The sequence below is a fragment of the Protopterus annectens genome, chromosome 14.part0 (assembly GCF_019279795.1).
Source record: "Protopterus annectens isolate FY-2018-M chromosome 14.part0, PAN1.0, whole genome shotgun sequence".
NCBI classification, from domain to species: domain Eukaryota; kingdom Metazoa; phylum Chordata; order Ceratodontiformes; family Protopteridae; genus Protopterus; species Protopterus annectens.
In genome coordinates, this window is record NC_056748.1 from 524,787,101 (window position 1) to 524,809,055 (window position 21,955).

Here is a 21,955-nt window from a genome sequence, read left to right on the forward strand (position 1 = left end):
GCGGCACGATGCCAGGGGACTTCTATGGGCTAGGCTTGTAAAGGCTCCAGGGCTATTAGCCTAGTACACATCTATGAACCTATATGAGGCTTCAATTAATGCAAAGGAGAAAGCAGGCTTTGTTTACTCACACAATAAATAAACAGAGGGACAGGAGACCCCCTTCCTGGTGATTCATCTAGACTGGGGAATAACCAGTAATGAGGATTACAATGTTAACTTTAGAGTTTAAAAGAAAAAAAATGGCCAGCTATGCATAGACTTTAGTCATATGAATGCAGCACCATGAAAAGAAACAATGGCAAACTGCATTCAAGATATCGGTGTTACCCAAATGGAATAGCCATAACTCGGCTGGAACATAACAAATGTTTAAAGCATACAATGTTAAATCTGGATCCAGTCTAAATATAATTGCTGATGACTAAATAAAATGCACTCTCTCACTGCTTCTCCTGTGTCTTCAGTTAAAACAAACAGAAAAAAATTCACACCATTCCTAAGCATGTTCTGTCATGACCAGCTGGCCAAATCAGATTATTTTCTGTTCTTGAACCTTAAAAAGAAAGAATGCATCTTTCAAGCAATGCTATCAAAATCATCTTCAGTTATTATGAATGAGTGTAGAACAAAGAAAAAAATGATCAGCTGTCCAGATGTAATTTGTGAGTCGTTACTGCTTCTGTTACCATACAAAGCTCTACACATTCTTGAATGTAACAAAATATAGGCTCATGGAAACCATTTATTCACTGGAATATATTACAAATGATTAATTATTACACTCTAAGGCTTCTTTTTCTCCTCCCTTTATTATTGTAAAAGTCATTTGCTTCAGACTTGGGCAAGGACTCACCATCCTCTTTCTGTGAATCAGTCCACTCCTGCTTGAGCTGCTCTAGTATTTCAGGACTAATAAGTCCTTGTTCCATCAAGCGGGTGGCAAGCGGCCCCACTTTATGACTCTGCCAGTTCAATTCCTTTTCTACAGGCTTGAAACCCAAAGCTTTGGAGCCTCGAATTTTTCTTTGCACTTGTCCTTTTGCTGCAAAAGGCTGCTTTGTAAAGTCTGCCAATGAGAGTTTTTCCACAATTGACCCACCAATTTTGGATAATGGTTTGAGGACAGGAACATCACTGTCTAGCAGAGATGATGTGTCAGGTGCACTACTGGCTTCTGAAGCACGAATTAGACGTGTGATGCTGCGCACACCATTCTGTATGATGTTATCCAGTTCTTTCTGCATATCCCGTACAAGAGCTGCATCAGGAAACATATCCATGAACCTGTAGCTGTAACACAAGAAAAAATTTCACTTGAAAAAGATGAAATGCAAATAAGGGCAGGAAGGCCTAGACTAGTCTTTCTTCATACCTTGTATAAACACTACAGTTCCAAATACATTTGCTTATCCATCACCTGAACTGGTACATGATTATGTAGAAAAGAAGAAATGTATAACAACTTACTACAGTAGCAGACATCTAAATACTAGGCCAACTGCTGCTGTTTCTTGGGTGATGAATGGGAATTTGTTGCAGGGGGTGTCTGCTCATTGAGCTTGACTTTCGCACAGAAAGGGAAGCTTATTAAGTTTGTTTTCCAGGGCACAGCAAAGATCAAGAAAGGCCATTTCAGAGACTTCCAAGATGGCTGCACACTGATCAACGGGTTGAGTTAAGCTGTCCCAGATTGTAAAAAAACAGCCAGTGAAATTGTCAGTTTGGTTAAATATGATTATTGGCTAGTAAATTCACTCCCTGGATGTCAGCAAAGAACAATGTTGGAGAACTTGAGAGAAAATCAACCAGAAAAGGAAAAAAAAAGAAAAATCTGCAAGAAGAATCTTGCAGCTGTTTAGCAAAAATCAGTTTAAATTTCAGATATGGTACAAAAAGATTGCTTCTAATAATTTACAGGAAAAAGTACTCAGTTATATAAATAAACAAGACAGTGACTGAATATATCAGATCAAATAACAAAAGGCTAGAAAATAGAAGATGCTTTAACTATTCAGCCAAACTGATACAAATGTAAAAATCAGAGGATGAAATAAAGAAAAGGCTGGCTGAGCATAAGACTTCTAAAGAAGAGCTGTTCAAAAATAGTAGTTAGGAATACACTAAGTGGAAATAGTTTATAGAGGTACTGTCACAAAACACGACAGATATGAACAGTTCCTATAATAAGCTAAATATAATTAGTAATCCCTTTATTTGGAGGTTAAAATATTATATTTCTGAATTTTCTTCTCTCAATTTTAACTCTAAGTATATAATTTTTCTCTTAAAATCATTTAAAAATTATATATTTAAATATAATAGCTATAAGGATTGGCTTTTTTTACTCTTCCCTATAGCCTACACACACAACCATTTCTCTTCAGATTATACAAAAATGTTTATATTTCAGCAAAAACATTTAATATTTTGGGACCAAATGATGATAAATAATGAGTTAAAATCCAATAGTTCACTCTTGGAAGAGTATAAACTTGATACATATTTATGGTTAGAACTTCAGGAAGCCAGGCAATATGTATTAAACAAACTAGATTCTATGTCTCCTACAACTAGGAAAACAATTTGTAAACTAATACAGTATATGATTTCATCAGTTTTGCATAAATCTCCTGCTAAAAACAAGTTATCAAACATATATAGGGCAATTAAAAGTGATTTAGACACACAATCAGATAATTATTGGAAATATTTTTCTTTAATAACAATCCCCCCCTCTGAGAAAGACAAATTGAATATTTTACAATCAGCAAGTATGACTATTTCTTCTTTAAAGTGGAAATTATTCACATGGAGATTTGTATATAGATCATTCATCACCCCTTATAATATAAGTATATTTTCTAAAAAGAATATAGCATGTTGGAGATGTAATAATGAATTGAATGCAGACTGGTGAATTATGTTTTATAATTGCATATATTTAAGAAAATTTTGGGATGATGTCAATAATTTGTTGCAAACAATTTTTACTGATAAATTCTTTATATCTAAATCACTTGTTTTATTTAATACTCCTGTTCCAGATTGTGTAAAGGAGAATAAGTACCCATTGTTTTTCTAGCTATAGAAAGTATAGACCAAACCAATCACTAAGAATTGGAAATCTAATACAGCACCCACATTTCTGGAATTTAAAAATAAACTCCTTGAAACGTGTAATTTGGAAATGTTGACTATTAAATCTAGATAATCTAGGAATACTACATTATATAATTCATGGAATATCATTTATGAACTTCTAGGAAAATAGTTTATTAATTTATGCAAACAGATGATTTTTATTAATTCTACAGTAGCATTAAGATGTTTTTTGCATGATGAACTCCTTTGTACATAGTTTAGTTACTTTGGTTTATATATTACAAGGTTTTTTAATTTTTTAACTTTAAAGAAAAAATTGTTACAATTTTATGGAAATATTTGTTCATTTTAATAATCATTTAATAAAATTCTTTTAAAAAAATAGTAGTTAGAAGACCGACCATGGAGTGGAAACCAGAGATTTTCTGCTATACCCAAGAAACTGCAAGGAACAGATTGCATTAAGTTTAAAGAAAAGTACAAATAAGCAACAGGACTGGTATTCCACAGAAAGATGTGTTAGAACACTGTGGGTATATAGTCCAAACCTGGTCATTAGAAAGTAGCCAGACCTATAATAAATAGTAACGATGCAATCATACACAGTTGCTTCTGACAAAATTGTGGCAGAAGGGAAAAACATTAAAAATTGGTGGGAGTGCTTGGGGAAAATGATTATTGTTTATACACCAAGCAGATAAAAGCAAGTTTATCCCAACAATCAGGGAATGTTGACAGGAAGGTGCAAGATTCAAGCTTCTGTACCCAACTGTCTTCAGAATATTTTTCCTGAAGGATAAAAAAAATACAGTTTTCAACGCAGAACAAATTAAGGAGGAAACAAATGAATTTATCCAACAAGGAGTGAGCCAGCAAGCAGAGACAGAGTCTCTGCTTCTCATACTTCTGATAAGCTCACTGAGAGACACTGTCACCTTTTCCATTGTTTCAGAAGAAAATGCTTGAGACAGAAAAAAAAACATAGGAGCCAAGTAAAAGAATCAGGAGCACTGTGGACTTGAATTGGAGACTGACGTTGGAAGATGGAGATGATGAGTGAGGAAGAAGACCAACAACACAAATCAGTGAATACTTGGAAGACTATAAAGCATCAATCCCAATGAGTAAATAGACATGTGAAATATGCCTTGCAAGGGAAAAGTGGCAGAGAAAGACTGGAATTTTATTGACCATGTTAAAACTGGTGGATGAACTGTAAAGCTTGCACCCCACTTTGTTGTTAATATTTAGAAAGACACTAAAAGGGAATGAAGATGCAACTGCAAGAAAGATTTTTGTTCTTACTGAACATTTGTATAAAAATTATGTAAATTGTGTGTTATATTGTAAAGCAGTTTTGTATAGTGAGCACACACTGACATTTTAAAAGTGAGGTGGGGAAGATCTTAAAAGTGACTGCTGTACACATGTTAAAGATAAGAAAGTAAACCGGTATACAAGGCTTTACATTGTAACAAGATACATGCTGGGCAGAAGCAAATTAAAATATTGTTACAATCCTGTGCTGCTGGGGGTGGGTTTAAGAGAGTACTGAACATATTAAATGCAAAAATAAAGTACAGTTGTGTAAAATCATACCATAACAGTAGCTGCTGTTCTTTTCCCTGTAGAGTTAATATTCACCTTAGAAATCTCCTGCCAAGGATAGCCCAATGTCCAGCCAGCAAAACAAAGCCTTCAGATCTTGTATGTGCTATACATCACACGAGTGCTCTCTGTACAAGGACATAGAGCACACAGGTGATATATGGATGCAGTTACCCAGAACTGCATTGCCCCAATAGACAAAGGAAGCTATGTACATCCAGAGGGTGAAAGGGTAGATTGAAAAGGGGGACCCTCAGCCAGGAGGGTGTAAAACTCTCCTCAGGAAAATCTTAACCTTTGTCCTGGACATAACAGGGGACTCCAACAGTAGGCAAGCATTAATGGCAGTAAGTGAGCCTTAATAGAACAGTAGGTCAACCCTGAATGAATAAGTCACACAAATATTGGAATACTGTGGAGTTGTCCGATAGAAGGGGTTGAAGTTTGCGCTTAAGACACCAAATGGAAAATCTCTTCCAATTGGCTGTGTAAGACATCTTGGGGTTGGGTTTCCTGGCTTCTTGTAGGATTTGAACAACCTCTTCAGAAAAGTTATGCCTTGCAGGGATTAGAGTCATATCATCCTGATGGTTAGATTGAGTGAGGTCAGACTGGGATGAAGCAGCTGTCCTTTGTTGAGTGATTAGATCTGGTTTTGGAGGGATTTTCCAGTAATGTATCTTTGATAAGCGAAACAGGAGTGGGAACCAGTGCTGTCTTGGCCAGAAAGGTGTCAGAAGTGGAAGTTTTAGAGATTCCTTCTGGAGCTTGAAAAGTCTTGGGAGAAGTAGAGGGCGGACATGCATAAAGAAACTTTCTCAGTCCACTGGAAGGAGAAGGCATCTGTCCTCCAAGGTAGAGGTGATGGATTCCTTGTGCAGAAAAGTGGGAACACATGACTCTCAGAGGAGGCAAAGAGGTCTATCAAAGAAGCCCCCATCTGAGGGTTATGAATTTGAACACCTCTGTGTTCAATGACCATTCATGAGTTCTCCAAGTTCCTACTTAGAGAGTCTGCCAATAAGTTCTGCTGAGGGGAAATGTACATCACTGTAACAATAAGATTCATCTGACAGGCTAGGTGGCAGGCCTTCTGTGTTACCCTGTCCACGGTATAGGACCTTGTGCCTCCTTGCTTATGTCCCACATCACCATGGTGTTGTCCATGTGCACCAGCAGACAGCCTGGTTTCCAAAGATGTGAGAAAGTCTGTAGGTCTTGTAGAAATGCCCTAATTTTCTTTAAGTTGATGTGTTCTTTGAGTACATGAGCAGGCCACTCCCGTTGGACTTCGTGGTCTCCTGTCCAAGATTCCTATGCCTGTCTGAAGTATCTGTAAACAGGACTTGGTTGTGTGGGGTTAGAGTGCATGGGAAACCTGGGCTGAGCGTAACCTGGTTGCTCCATCACTACTTCTTGAAGCAATGAAGAACAGAAATATGGATAGTGAGAGGGTGAGAGTGCTGGGACCACATTGATTTCAGATACCAGTGTATTTTCCTCATGTGTAGTCTGGTAAGGGGCAGCATAGGGATGGTGGCAGCCATGAATCCCAGGGCCCTGAGACCTTGTCTGGTCGAGTAATGATCCTCTCTGGAAAGCATTAGGAACTTGATGGCTATGGAGGTGACCTTCTCTGAAGAAATACGGTCATGCATTGCAGGTGTGTCCAGATTGTATTACAGAAAGATCAGTTCTTGGGTGGGAATGTGTTGGAATTTTTTGTAACTGATGGTGAATTCCAGCACAGAGTCAAAATGTAATGGAGATGATTTCGCAGTGTGTCCCTGAATAAATTCTGGAGTAGAAAGCCATCCATGTAAGAGAAGATTTGTATGCCATTAGTGTGGCAGAAAGCCACTACTGGATGCAGACGCTTTGCAAAACCCTTGTAACTACAGAAAGTCCAAAGGTCAAAGCAGTAAACTGAAAATAAGAAGTCCCAGTAAAGAACTAAGAAATTTTTTGCAGGAATAATGAATAAGGTTATAAATACAAGCATCCTTTTAGGGCTACGGATACCAGAAATTTTCAGGAAGTAGGAAAGGTAGAAGAGTTGCTACAAGTACAAAATCGAAGGTTTATTGAGCGCTTTCATCATATATGTAACAACTGACTTCTTCAGAATACCAAACATTATAAAAAACTGATTAAAATACCAGTTTAAAAAACAACACATGACATTCTCAACCAATGAAACCCCTGTTCCAATAAATTAATTAAATGTTGGGATAAACCAACCACTAAAAGAAAACAAGTTAAAAACAAGTAACTAGATGGAATCTTGACCACATATTATCAATAAATCAATTCATCCTCCAAACAAAAAGAACCACAAAGTTTCTTATATTGTATAAGAACGCATCCTCAAAAGACTCCCAATACTGACGGCTTCATTCAAACCTGGGAAGACCTGGGCATGTAATCTAATTTGCCAACATCATTTTTTTAAATTCTAACAAGTCCTCCCATGGTCCACATCTGAGATCTATTTTCACCCCCTAGATCACCACAAATTTAAATTCGTGACCTGGAAATGTATGTATATATTTTAAATAGAGCAGTGTTATCATCAGAGTTGCAATGTCTCTTACATGCTCGTAAATTCCCTCTTTGAGCCTCCTTTTGGTCTTCCCTATGTAAAATCCACTACGCTTCGGACATAGGGCATCGTAGACCACTCCTTTACAATTGCAGGAAAACCTCCCACTGGGCCTGATGGTAGTGTGGTTAACCTTTAACATTTCACTGTGTGATGAACAAACTTACACCCGGCACAAAATCCACATTTCTTGGTACCTCCCTTCCCAGAAGATGGTTCTCCTGCATCATTCCTTTCCATCAAATTCTTGATGGTCATGCCTCTCTTGAACACAATTCTGGGTTTGAATCGTAACCTATCCAGGATGCCATCCTGTCCATAAAAAATCTGCCAATTCTTCATCAAGATGTCAAAGATGTGATCGTGGTCAACTGAAAATCTGGTGACAAAGGAGCAAGCATACTCCCTTGTGACCAGTTGATGCCGTTTAATTCAACTCCCTTCTGCCCTAATATTATGCACACCCAACAATGGTAAAGTTACCATTCTCTCTTCTGGTCTTAACCTCTGTGTACACTTTCTCCACAAATTCTATAGGATAATCTCTTGCCCTAAACAAATCCATTAATATGGTACACTGTAATTGAAAATCATTAAAATTACTAACCATCCTGGCAAGTCTTATGAATAGACCTTTAACAATTCCTCTTTTTACATGAACTGGATGGCTGCTATGATAGTGAATTAAACTGTTGCTATGTGTAGGCTTCCTATAGAGATTGCTTACAAATTGCTTTCTATCTAAATCTTTGCTAACTTCCACATCTAGATAATTAATCCTTTTGGTGTCATATGAATGGGAAAATCTCAAAAACTCAGTACTGTTGTTGATGTAGGTCAAAAAGATTTTAAGGTTCTCACTATCACCACACCAGAGAAAAAACAAATTGTCTATATAACGTAAATATAGTTTCCAACACTTGGTGTAGGGAGAAGTGAAAAGAAACTTTCTTTCCCACATTAACATAATGATGTTTGCACACACTGGGGCACAAATGGCCCCCATGGCAACACCTGTGGTTCGCAAAAAAACTGCCCCTCAAAAAAAATATATATATTCTTTAGGACAGTCTCCATAAGTGTCACTAATACGCCTAGAGTGATACTAAAACACTTGGTGTCAAATAAAAATTCCTCAAAATACTCAATGCCAAGGGTATGTGGTATAACATTAAATAAACTGACCACATCAATGGTTAAAAAAGTAATCGTGTCCCCATACTCTGAACAATTTAATTTCTCTAGAAAGTACCACGAGTCTACACAAATGTGTTCTTCACCTAAAAGTACATCTTTAAGCATATCATCCATGTTTTTCCCCATAAAACGGATTTCAGAACCCCTCGCACTGACTATCAGTCTCATCGGAGGGTTATGAAGGTCCTTGTGCATCTTCGGAATACCAAAGACACTTGGTACCCTAGGGTGTCTGTTGTTTAAAAACTCGACAAGGTCTGCTCCTATCTCACCTTGATCAAACATGTCCTGAAGCATCAAATCAACTCTACTGTAATAAATGTTCACCATATTGTGGGAAACTTCATTATATACCTTCCCATCTAATAAGAGTACATTCATTCTGCTAGAGTAAATCTTGCCTTGTCATTACCACCCCTACCCCCCTTGTCGTTGTCGGGCTTCATAACCCATAACGTTTTGTCATTGCAGAGGGTACATAAAACTCTTTCTTGATCACACAAGTTATACAAACCAACACTTGAGTTATGCTTATGCAATGTTCTAAAATCGAACTCGCACATTTTGTCAAATAAAAGCAAACTATTTGTAAGAGGAGGATTAAAAGTATTATTCATCCGTAAAAGGCTGGCACTGTCAGTCATACTACTGTTATTAAATAATAACCAGAAATTTCATTTCCGAACAAATAATTTACAGTCCAAAATCAGTTCAGTAAAACTAGAACGTTTATCCAAAACAAAATTGAAGCCTTTGCTAAATAAATCAGCAACATGAGCGTCCAAAACCGTAGAATAATAATTGTACAAAGTAAAGTCACCTTTGTGATTAGTAGCGCAAACAGGATAGTCCATAGAGGTTACATCAATTTCTTCTTCGCAAAAAGTTCAAGTCCAATACCTAATTCCACCTCTGATTCTGTCTCCTTGTGCCCTGACGCGATTGCTGTCATTGAAAACCAGAGCCTCGCTGGTTCTGCTGTGGGCCGTAGTTCACTTGACATTGTTGGTTGCGTATCCTTTCTGACCTCCGTGGGAGGTCTTGCCTTAAAGGGGCCTGATAGGAAGCACTATCTCCCTTTGCCTCAGTTGAATTGCTGTTGTAATAACCAGGGCTGTCAGAATTAGTTGTTCCATTGGAAGGTGGTTTTGGATGCAGTCCCAGATGCATATACTCTTGGTGTCTCTATTAAACTTCTTTACTTTCCTGGCCTTGACGTCACCGGCTAACTTGTCTATTTTTTGGATAAAAGTTTGTGTTACTGAACTGATTTTGGACTTGAAATTATTTGTCTGGAAATTAAATTTCAGGTTATTGTTTAATAACAGTAGTACAACCGACAGTGCCAACCTTTTAGGGAAACGACAAGGGGGTGGTGGTAATGACAAGGCAAGATTACTCTAGCAGAATGAATGTACTTGTTATTAAATGGGAAAGTACAGAACGAAGTTTCCCACAACATGGTGAACATTTCTTACAGTAGAGTTGATCTGATGCTTCGGGACATGTTTGATCAAGGTGAGATAGGAGCAGACCTTGTAGAGATTTTAAATAACAGACACCCTATCTTTGGTATTCCGAAGATACACAAGGACCTTCATAACCCTCTAATGAAACCGATAGTGCAAGGGGTTCTAAAATCCATTTTATGGGGAAATGGATAGATATTATGCTTAAAGATGTACTTTCAGGTGAAGAACACATTTGTGTAGACTCGTGGCCCTTTCTAGAAAAATTAAATTGTTCAGAATATGGAGTGACAATTACTTTAACCATTGATGCGGTCAATTTATTTAATGTTATACCACATACCTTCGGCATTGAGTGGTTTGAGGAATTTTTATTTGACATCAAGCGTTTTAGTAACACTCAAGTAGTCAGACTGTCCTAAAGAATAATTTTATTTTTTTTGAGGCGCAGTTTTTTTTTTTTTGCAAACCACAGATGTTGCCATAGGGGCGATTTGTGCCCCAGTATTTGCAAACATCACTACGTTAATGTGGTCAAAAAAGTTTTTTTTCACTTCTCCTTACACCAAGTGTTGGAAAAGTACAGTTGTGTACACTTACCATAAATGTAGATGTTTGTGTGTATTCACTGTTGCAATCATCACATTTGGGTTATCTGCTTGCAGGTAGCCCTCAGTCAGCCTGATTATTAAAGTCTTGGGTCATGCATCAGTTGCTGTCTCATCTTCCACGACGTCAGGTTGTCAGGGGTATAAAGCATGCAGCAGACGCCATTTTATCAGTTTTTCTTGTCCCAGATGTCAGATGCACCCATAATGGGAAGCAATTATATACAAGGTTACACCTCCAACAAAAAGCAAACACACCAGAACGCTTTAAGAATAGTAAACAAGAATAGAGGTATAGTCAATAGAAGTCAGGGGGCTGAAGGGAGGGTATCCAGGACTGCAACAGTGAATACACTGGAACAACTATATTTATGGTAAGTGTACACAACTCTACTATGTTCTTCGTGATTCACTGTTGCAGTCTTCACATTTGTTAGATTCCCAAAGCTAAGGATGGGAGGAGGCAATTATATAGCATTAGGACTAGCTATAAGGCCCTGCAAAATTGCAGTGGCAAAGCCAGCACTGGATTTAGAAAAAAATTGGCAAGTGGTAATGCTTGGTGAAGGTATGTACAAAACTCCAGGTAGCAGCTTCTAGGATGTCCCTGATAGGGACACCTCTGAAAAAGGCTGTAGAGGTAGATGCAGCCCTGGTGGAATGAGGTCTTATCCCCAGTGGGGTAGGTTCTCCATGGTGCTTATAGCAGAAATTAATGCAATGGCCTATCCGCTTAGAAATGGTTTGCTTAGAAATGGCCTTCCCTCTGCCCCTGCAGCAAATGTAACCAGCAGCTGTTCAGATTTCCTGAGAGGTTTCGTCCTGTCCAAGTAAAATCTAAGTTGTCTGTGCATGTCCAAGGAGTGCAGTATTCATTCCCCTTTGTTCTGTGGATTAGAAAAGAAGGTTGGTAAATGAATGGACTGATTAAGGGCCACACTGGATACCCACCTTGGGCATAAAGGAAGGATTGGTCCTGAGGGACACCCTGTCTGCATGAAAGATGATGAAAGACTCCACTGCCATGAGGACCTGTAATTCAGACACTCTTCTTGCTGAAGTGATGGCTAGAAGGAAGGCTGTTTTCCAAGAAAGTAATTTCAACTCTGCATTTACAGCTGGCTCAAAGGGAGGCAGAGTGAGCTTTTCCAATAAAAAGTTAAGGTCTCAGGCTGGAGTAGGGCCTCTCCTGGGTGGTCTTAGGTTTTTGGCCCCTCTGATGTATTGCTTCAGGAATGGAAGAGAGAAGAGGGGTGGCTCTGTATTATAATGTGCTGAAATGGCAGAGGCATGAATTTTGATGGAAGAAAAGGAAAGGCCCTTGTGAAGCATCTCAGTTAAGTATTGAAGAATATGAGGTAATCTGGGCACTGTTGTGCCCATCCCTTGAGTTTGGCTCCAGGAACAGAATCTTTTCCATTTTTCAGCATATGATTTTCTAGCACTAGGCCTCCTTGCCTCCAGAATTACATCCATCACTTGCTTACTGAGGGATGGCAATGGAGAGATCAGGTAATTAGCCAGGCTGCAAGGTTCAGAGTTTGAAGTTGTGGGTGCAGAATCTGTCCCTCCTGCTGGGGCGGCAGGGGTCTGAGGCAGGTGCCATGGTTCCAGCAATGACACACTGCGCAAAAGGGGGTACCCAGTGTTGGTGTGGCAAGTCTGGTGCAATTAGTATGGTCCTTGGTTTGTCCTGTTTGATCTTTAGTAGCACTTTGGAGAAGTGAGGTAAAGGGGAAGGGTATAAACTCATAGGTTTTTCCAGGTGAAGAACAGGGCATTCACTTTCCAAGCTTGTCTGTGGGGAGTCCTTGTGCAGAATTTGTCCAACTGATAATTGTGAGGGGAGGCAAATAGGACTGCTCTGGGCTCCCCACATTTGTTTCTCAACATATTGAATATCTTTGGTTCCAGTTACCACTCATGTGGGTCCATGAGATTTCTGCATAGGTCGCCTCCCGGTGTATTTAGCTTGCCTGGCAGGAATTGAGCTTGTAGTTGCACTTGGTAGCTCAAGGCTGTGTTCCATAGAGCCATGGCTAGTCTGCAGAGAGGGTATGAGTGGGTTCCCTCCTGCTTATGTACCACATAACCATGGTGTTGTCAGTCTTTACCAATAATTGTTCTGGAAGAATGTGGTTCTTGAAGGCTGTCAGAACATTCGGTACAGCTAACATTTCTTTTTGATTGATATGAAGGTGCATTTGACTTGGGTTCCATTTGCCCTGAATGCACCACCCTGCCAAGTGAGCCCACCATGCATAATCTGATGCGTCTGTTGTTAGGGTTTGGGCGGCAGGGGGTAGAGTGAATGGCAGTCCCTTGTTTTGGTGGCAGGCCCCTGCCCACCAAAGGAACTCTATCCTTAGACAAGGTATGATAGGAATCATTGATTCTAGGTCCTGAGAATGTTGACACCATAGGCTTTTTAGATACCATTGTAGTTTCCTCATATGCAGTCTTGCATATGGAATTGGTAAAATGCAAGAGGCCTTATTGGGATGTGCAGGTAGGCTTCCTTTAAATCCAGTGTTGCCAGCCAGGCATTTTTTCCCAGCATGGGAAGCAGCTGATGTAGAGTTAGCATTTTGAATTTTAGGATTTCCAAAAAAGTGTTTAAGGATAGACAGGTCCAGAATAGGATGCCAGGAATTGCCTTTTCTGGATACCAGAAAAAGTCTTTAGTAGAAACCTTGCCCCAATTCTGCTTCTGGGACAGGTTGAATAGACCTGATGCTTACACGAGAGAGAACTTGCTTTTGAGCCACTGCCCAATGGTTTGGGAGTGGTAAGGAGTGGAAGTGGAATCTGTATCCTTGGGGAAACTATATTTAAAATCCATTTGTCTTGGGTAACGGGTTCCCAGTTTTTTGCATGCAGAGCGATCTTTCCCCCTAAAGGAACAGTCAGATGAGCAGGGCTTGGTAGGTTTAAAGTTAAGTCATTGTGACAATTTACCATGGGCAGGTATCTTACTACTCCCAGCTCTGGAAGTGGGAGCCCCCCACTGCTTAGGCCTGTGAGTACCTTGGGACTGAAGCCTGAGTGTTCTGCTGGTTCTGGGTTTGGACTGAGAAGGCATGGAAGAGGCAGGAAAGGACCAATTCTTAGAAGGCCAATGCCTTCAAAATCTGGGAGGCTGTACTTGCAGGAAATCTGTAACAGTTTGCACAGATTTAGCCTTTTCCTCCATCTTTTTAAGTACTATTTGTTGCCAAACAAGCCGTCTTGGTTTAAGGGAGCATCCAGCAATTTAGCTTTAACATGATCTGGCAAAGACTGCTCCTTAAGCCAAGCATGCCTTCTAAGTACAGACCCAGTGACAGCAGCCCTGCAAGATGCCTCTAATGAATCAAAACCACATTGCAAAGTAGGTTTTCCAATCTGCTCAGCAAAATGCATTAAATCCTGTAATTCTTTATTTTCAGCACAGTCAGGAATCAACATTTTCTGTTTAAGCAATCCAATAATATGCTGCTGATACTTCAACATATGAAACTGGCAGTTTAAGGCCCTAATGGCCAAAGTTGCAGAAGTGTATACCTTCTTACCCCATCTATCCAGGGCTCTGGAATCTCTATCAGACAGGGTAGGGTTTATGGCAGTAGTAGCCTTAATGCCTTTGGGTCCCTGTGAAATGGTCTCAGGATTCGCAGTAGGGTTCTTAAAGAGGAACTTGTGAGAGTCAGGTACCCTGTAATACCAGTCAGGTTTTCTGGGATCTGGAGGTAAAGTGCCAGGGGCCAGGCTAGATTCTGAGAAGGCATCATCTACAATGCCCAGTTACAGGAGGGATAGCTAAAGGCCTGTGTTGAGGTAGGAGTAAGAATTCCCTAAGCCTCTTTTTGGAGTCAGAGTAATCCTAGCTTAACCAGCGGAAATGCTCCCTAAGAGTATGCAAGGTTTCACCAAAAGAGAAATCCCCTGGAGGAGAGGCAGAGGGAATGAAGTCCTCTGCACTAGAATCCTCATAGGTACATAAGGGCAACTCCTGGTCATCAGAGAAAACAGAAATTTCAGAATCCTGATCAGAAGAATCAGAAGGATAATCCATCCTAGGTCTCTTAGAGGGAGAAGGGTGGCTTCTCCTGATTAGAGTAACAAAGTCTTCAGCCATTCTTATCATTTGTTTTTTAGGCATAGGGGCCTGACCATGCGGTCTGGGCATTGGTTTTCTAGGCATGAATCGAGTTTTAGGTCTTGAAGAAGAAGATGGCATTGGTTTAATAAGCAAGTCAGTAGGCCTGAATACATCCTCAGAAGCCGGTGCCTGCACAGCGGCTCCGGAACCATCCAAGGTAGAGACATACGTAGGTTCCACAGTCAAAGAAGCATCTTGTGGCATACCGGACTCCGAATGGGTCTCAGTAGAGGCCTGCGAATCTGAAGTAGTGGGTATGAGGGGCTGCGGAAGCATCTCACTGAGTACTGGCGAACTGGCGACTAGCTTAGGAGAAGCGTCGTTGGCAGCTTTGGACCTATGCGGTCCGTCTCTGTCTTTATCTTTGAGGTTTTTTGGAATGTCGGTAGTCGGGAGGCTTACCAAAGCCATTTCTGGATAACTGAACTGAGTACCAAAATATTTAGATGCGAAAATGAACAGACGACGAATAGTTCAAGGATTGAATAAGGCACAAAACCGACAGCGAGGTACGTCGTGGTCTGGGACTAGGCAAGGAATGCACTACGAATGAAAATCTTTGAGGTATTTGCTTTCCACAAGAAATACGATTGTTAACTTTTACTGACACCGGTTTAGAGCAAGAAAAAGGCTCCCCATTGGGGTACTTAGCTTAGCTGAAGACGTCAGATCTGAAACTCGAAAACGAAAATTTCAGGAGTCGGCCGACCGACACGTGAACCGCTTCTGCTTCGGGCGCCACACGGCAAGAAAGACTGATAAAATGGTGTCTGCTGCAAGCTTTATATCCCTGACAACCTGACGTCATGGAAGATGAGACCACAACCGACGCAGGACCAAAGACTTTGATAATCAGGCTGACTGAGGGCTACCTGCAAGCAGATAACCCAAATGTGAAGACTGCAACAGTGAAACAAGAAGAACATCTATATTTACGTTATACAGATGATTTGCTTTTTCTCTGGTGTGGTGATAGTGAGGACCTTAAAAATGTTTTGACCTACATCAACAACAGTATTGAGTTTTTGAGATTTTCCCATTCACATGACACCAAAAGGATTAATTATCTAGATGTGGAAGTCAGCAAAGACTTAGATAGAAAGCAATTTGTAAGTAATCTCAATAGGAAGCCTACACATGGCAACAGTTTAATTCACTATCATAGCAGCCATCCAGTTCATGTAAAAACAGGAATTGTTAAAGGTCAATTCATAAGAGTTGCCCAGATGGTTAGTAATTTTAATGATTTTCAAGTACAGTGTACCATATTAATGGACATGTTTAGGGCAAGAGATTATCCTATAGAATTTGTGGAGAGAGTGTAAACAGAGGGTAAGACCAGAAGAGAGAATGGTAACATTTTACCGTTGTTGGGTGTACATATTAGTGCAAAAGGGAGTCGAATTAACAGGCACCAACTGGTCACAAGGGAGTATGCTTGCACCTTTGTCACCAGATTTTCAGTTGACCATGACCACATCTTTGACATCTTGATGAACAACTGGCAGATTTTTTATGGACAGGATGACATCCTGGATAGGTTAGGGTTCAAACATAGAATTATGTTCAAGAGAGGCAAGACAATCAAGAATTTGATGGAAAGGAATGATACAGAACCATTTTCGGAGACGGGAGGTACCAAGAAATGTGGATTTTGTGCCCAGTGTTAAGTTTGTTTTTCACAGTGAAATGTTAAAGGTTAACCACACTACCATCAGGCCCAATGGGAGGTTTTCCTGCAGTTCTAAAGGGGTGGTCTACGCTGCCCTATGTACAAAGTGTAGTGGATTTTACATAGGGAAGACCAAAAGGAGGCTCAAAGAGAGAATTTACAAGCATGTAAGAGACATTGCCAACTGTAATCATAACAATGTCCTATTTAAACATGTATATACATTTCCAGGTCACGAATTTAAATTTGTGGTGATCAAGGGGGTGAAAATAGATCTTAGAGGTGGACAATGGGAGGACTTGTTTGAATTTAAAGAATTATGTTGGCAAATTAGAATACATGCCCAGGTCTTCCCAGGTTTGAATGAAGCCATCAGTATTGGGAGTCTTTTGAGGCTGCGTTCTTATACAATAAATCATTTTTTTGTTTTATACAGAATCTTTATCGTTCTTTTTTTCTGGAGGATGAATTGATTTATTGATAATATGTAGTCAAGATTGCATCTAGTTACTTGCTTTTTAATTAGTTTTCTTTCAGTGGTTGGTTTATCCCAACATTTAATTAATTTATTGGAACAGGGGTTTCATTGGTTGAGAATGTCGTGTGTTATTTTTTAAACTGGTATTTTAATCAGTTGGTTTGCAATGTTTGGTATTCTGAAGAAGTCAGTTGTTACCTACTTGACGAAAGCACTTAGTAACCCTTCGATTCTGTACTTGTGACGACTGCTTCCTGGTTTTGGATTTTGTTTTGTAGTTTCTGGTTTCTAGTTTGTTCGTGAAGGTAGAAGAGTTTGCAAAGACAGCACTCTCAGAAAGGTATTTAGCCTAGAGAGTCTAAGATGGGTCTCCATTGACCATCTTTCCTTGGAACCAGGAAGATCCTGGAGCAAAATCTCTTTCCAGAATAGGATGGGGGGCCTCCTCTATGGCTCCCTGGACCTGTAAGTCTTTCACGATGGGGTCTAGTAGGTGTATCTGCTTGGGAGGAAGATGTGGCATAACCAGGGTATTGGGCTGTTTTCCCAAGATAGAGTAACCTTCCTTGATAATGCTTAAGACCCACTTGTTTGAGATTACTGCTTACCATACAGGAAAAAAAAAGTATTTTTGAGGGGGGACTACAGGGGTAGGTCTTGGAGAGGGGGAAGGGTGGAGTACAGTCACAGGGGTCTACTACCAAACTAAGGCCTCCAAGGAAGAGTATCCCTCTGAATTATTTTCTGTGAATCTTTTCTTAAGAATTTTCCTTTGCCTATGATGAGTTCCAGGATCTCTCCTGGTGAAGGAGGTAGATTTTGCTGGATAATTTCTATTTCATCTGGGAACTGCAGACAGCAAAATCTTACAGCAACCTTTTATTTTCTTTCCCTGTTCCTATAAAGCCTTGAAGAGTCTGCCAGCTTGTAAGCCAAAAAGGAGATTGTTATCCAAGGAGGAGTCTAAAATCTTAGACTTGAAACCTCCTGGAACAGGGTGGCCTCATAGCCAAGCATACAACTTGATCACCGAGCCATTGGCAGAAGCCCTGGAATAGACACATCCACAGCACACAGCTGCATTTCGTACTGTGCGTGGCTATTTGAGAAGCCTGGAGCCACTAAAGACTACAAATGCTGTTTTGACTCCAGGGTTAGTGGCTCTGTGATCGACTGTAGTACAGAGAATAAGTATTTTGTCATTTGACTTATGGTAGTTTATAACTCTGAAAGGTAAGGTGGAGGAAGTATACACTTTCATACCCCACCTATATATTGCTTGACTGGCCTTGTCATTAGGGAAAACATCGACGGCAGGGAGCAACTTGAATAGTTTGCCAAGAGCTGAGAAACAGCAGCTGGGTCTGCCAGAGAGCATCAGGAACTTTGTAGAACCTATCTGTCCTTTTTGGAGCAAGAGGATGAGAATCCACAGCTGAGGAACTGGCTTGAAATGTGTCCAGATAGGCATCTAACACTGGAAGAACTGAAGGAGGAGTAGAAGTGTCCATCTCTAATAAGCTGTAGTACCCATTTTTCACATTAGTCACCTGTATGCATTGTTCCTCAAAATACTTCTTCATGCTTTATAAGGTTTCTCCAATGGAGGTCTCTTCCAAGCAGAAATCTGGAGTGCGAGTTTCCCTCATCTATGGACATCTGTTCAGGGTTGTGTAACTGAAACGACTAGTCGAGAGAAAGATCTGAATCCTTACCTGGTTCCTCATCAGAAAATCATTTAAGGCCCGTTTCTGTGCTCTGACCTAAGAAGGCTGAGTCACAAAGGAAGGTGACTTCAGAGACATGAATGCCTTGAATAACCCCTGAGAAAAATCCATCCATTTTCTCCCTGGACACAGAAGGGGACATTTGAGTGTTTTAGGTTTTTATAGGTTCATACTAGGCTATCTGCCCTGGGGCATTTATAAGCCTAGCCAGATTGTGTTTGGCTTATACCACCCCTTGATTTGAGTATACTGTGCCCTTTTTAAAGTTTAGTTTACTGTGCCTCTGTCTAATAGTGACACGGAAGTAATCCCCAGGACAAACCTACGATCCCCCATCCACTCATCAAGATTCTTCTTGAAGAGAGTCAGTGAGGTGCTCTGCCTAACATGAACTGGAATTCTATTCCAGAGCGAAGGGAGCCTATGGGTTATGAATCTGTCCCCTCCAGCATGTTCTACTTATTTCTGTGCTGAGGTTCAAGTTCCTCGAGCGTGTGGCTCTAAGGGATTTAGATTTACTGAGGTGGAGCATGTCCATTAATTCTGGGTTGGACATAGTTTTATATGTCAGGCATAGATCGCCTCGAAGTAGGCGGTATGCAACTGAGTAGAGCTGGAGTTTTTTTAACCGAGCAGCATATGGCATCTGTTTGAGTCCCTTGATCCTCCTGGTGAGGTACTTTTGGGGTCTTTCTAATTGCTGCAGGTGTCGGGTAAGGTACATCCCAAAGGGGGCATTGTATTCTATGATGGGCCTGATGAAGGATGAATAAAGGGGCACGATTACCTCTGATTATTTTGCTTTTTCTTTTTAGGGATGGCATCCGATTGAATAGCTTAGGGTGTTCTGAGCCTTGGCACATCTGTATCAGTGAACCAAGAATCTCTTCCTGCAGAAGCATCTGAGGGATTCCTTGAGGGGAATCAGAGATGAGTTGTGTTTCAACGGAGGGCCGAGTCAACTGCAAGGTTCAGGACCGCTACCAGCCTCCAACAGGGTCACAGTAGATGGCTCATGAGAAGATGGAGTGCCAAGGGTTCAACCATCTTAGCATGCAAGTCTGATTCTAAGATGATGGCAAGAGAACCTTCCCTAGGCTTTTTTAAGTTCTTTCTTAGGTGGGAGGCTGTTTGGGCTAGTAGACAGAGTCTGAGAATCTTGTACATAAGTCTGATTTTTATACCATGATGCCTACAAGCTGAGGTCATCACCCAAACATACATCCTAGGAAGGTAAAACTTTGACACCCTAGCTGGACATCAACAAACTACAGGCCATCTATTAAGAATACTGCAACAGTGATGCAGTCAGAACATCTCAACCCATTCAGAACCTGGAAATTAAACTCTTAGCAGGAATCTACAAAGATATCGATAAATTTCACATTCAGCAGACTCACCAGGCTGTGGACTGCAAACTGACCACTGCCTCCAAAGCCCATGAGTACAACTAGAAATGTCCTAGTTAACTTACTGCTCCACTGTGCCCAGCTACCACCCTGAAAGGACTCATGGAAGAATATTCTGAAGGATGGTGGAGCCAAATGAAGCTTAGGGCAAGAATACAAGTCCTACTTGTACAGACAGAAATGTAAACTCTGTCGCTGCAGACCAAGTTGGCACAGTAAAGATACAGTCAACACAGATCTTAGTGGAGAAAGCTGTCAAGGTTGCCTGTGCCCTAGCTGAACAATCTCAAGTTTTGTGAGGCAGTGACAGCCCTTTGGCTCAATAACAATGCATTTGGAAAACCATCTGAACAGGATGACCCTGAAACCACCGATTTCTAATTTGGCTTTAGAAAAGGAAATGAAAAGTTGGTCTAATTTTTTTTTAAGTCCTTGGTAAGATATAAACAGATGTGTAACTGATGATGAACATCCAACCAATGCAGACAATATTCACCTTTGAGAAACTGTGAAATAAAACTGAGAACTGCCTGATTCAAAGCAGATTCAGGTGCAACTTTGGGGAGGAAGTTAGGATTCATTCGGAGAGAAACTGTCTTTGTGAAAGATCAAATAAAGTGGTTTTACAAGACAATGCCTGGAGTTGAGAGATCCTCCTTACTGAAGTAACTACCATCAGAGAGAGAGTTTTCCAGGAAAGGAACTTACATTCTGCAGTAACTGCAGGTTCAAAAGTTTTTTTTTTTTTTATTAAACTCTGTAGTAAGATAGCAATATTTCAAGGTGGAAAAGGGTCCCTCAGAGGGGGCTCTTAGGAGAAACTCAAAAAAATTCCTTAGTTTTAGTAAGGCAACAGGAGTATGCCCCTCACCAAGATGAATATTTGAGGTAGCTGCTAACTTAACTTTGATGGGGAAGTAGCTGGCTCTTGCAAACAAAAGCTCTGCATGAAAATCTAAAATCAATGGCAAAGGAGCTCAGAAAGGGTCTAGACATCTGACAAAAAATCACTTCCATTTGCTTCTACAAATACTCCTTAAGGAAGACTTTTGAGATGATGGCAATATCTGAATCACAGTGGATAAAAGACTGGAATTTATGGTCCTCACTGGAAATGGAGGGACCAAGCAGTTATCTTCAAGGATTTTATGTCTGGCTGAGGCTTTCAGGATGGGTGGTGGAGCAAATCTGGAAACCAGGGAGGGTACACCAGACAGGGCCAAAAGGGGAACTATATCTGTTGATGCCAAAAACGGGTGATGAGAATCACCTTCAGCTTGCACCAAGATGCTTTATGCAGAAAGCTGGTTATGAAGAAAATCTTGGCCAAGCATGAAAGGAACAAGGCCATACATACTAAAAGTCCCCTACCAATCTAAATAGACAATTAAGAAGTTTAATACGGGACCCAGGAGGTTAAAATAGGCAAGCTCACCTCAACCAAGATGCCAGTCACTAGCAGAGTCCCCAACGGCTTGGTACTGGGCCCACTCCTTTTTGGCATCTATTCTAATAAAATGGAAGCAAATGCTGAAGGTTTATGGCTGACTTAAGTTTGCAGATGATTACAAGCTGGGGGTTATAAGTCCATCTCTGACTAACAAATGGTACCAAAGGCATGGTCCTGAACTCAATACTAAGAAAAGCATAATTGTACCCTTTGGGAAGTCAACCATTTCAGTGATGTATTTGGAAACAGGACATCATTATTTTTTTCAGGAAAACTTGGTTAGGCTTAGAAAGTACCCCCCTCCATTGTAAGTCTAGTAATCTATGAAAAGAGTTGGGAGGATAAACAATGGAGACTGAGGGACCAAATGTGAACAAGAGTGTCCCTGGGGACTGATCTTTCCAAGGAATTTGGGTAAAGAAGCTACTGCATTTTTGTTGGTCAGGGTGGCAAAACAGGTACAGCAAGGTTGGCCCCATGGAAGCCACT

The 21,955-nt window shown here is 40.5% G+C and overlaps 1 protein-coding gene across 1 annotated transcript in view; it reads right to left on the reverse strand.

Annotated features, from left to right (window-relative positions):
* Nucleotides 1–732: 732 nt before the first annotated feature.
* The window catches only part of SUPV3L1 (Suv3 like RNA helicase), a 1,221,766-nt gene continuing 1,200,543 nt past the window's right edge, over nucleotides 733–21,955 (reverse strand). Inside the window, 1 exon segment of the mRNA XM_044056280.1 lies at nucleotides 733–1,293. Within this exon segment, the coding sequence (XP_043912215.1) occupies nucleotides 780–1,293 (514 nt within the window). The 3' untranslated portion in view covers nucleotides 733–779.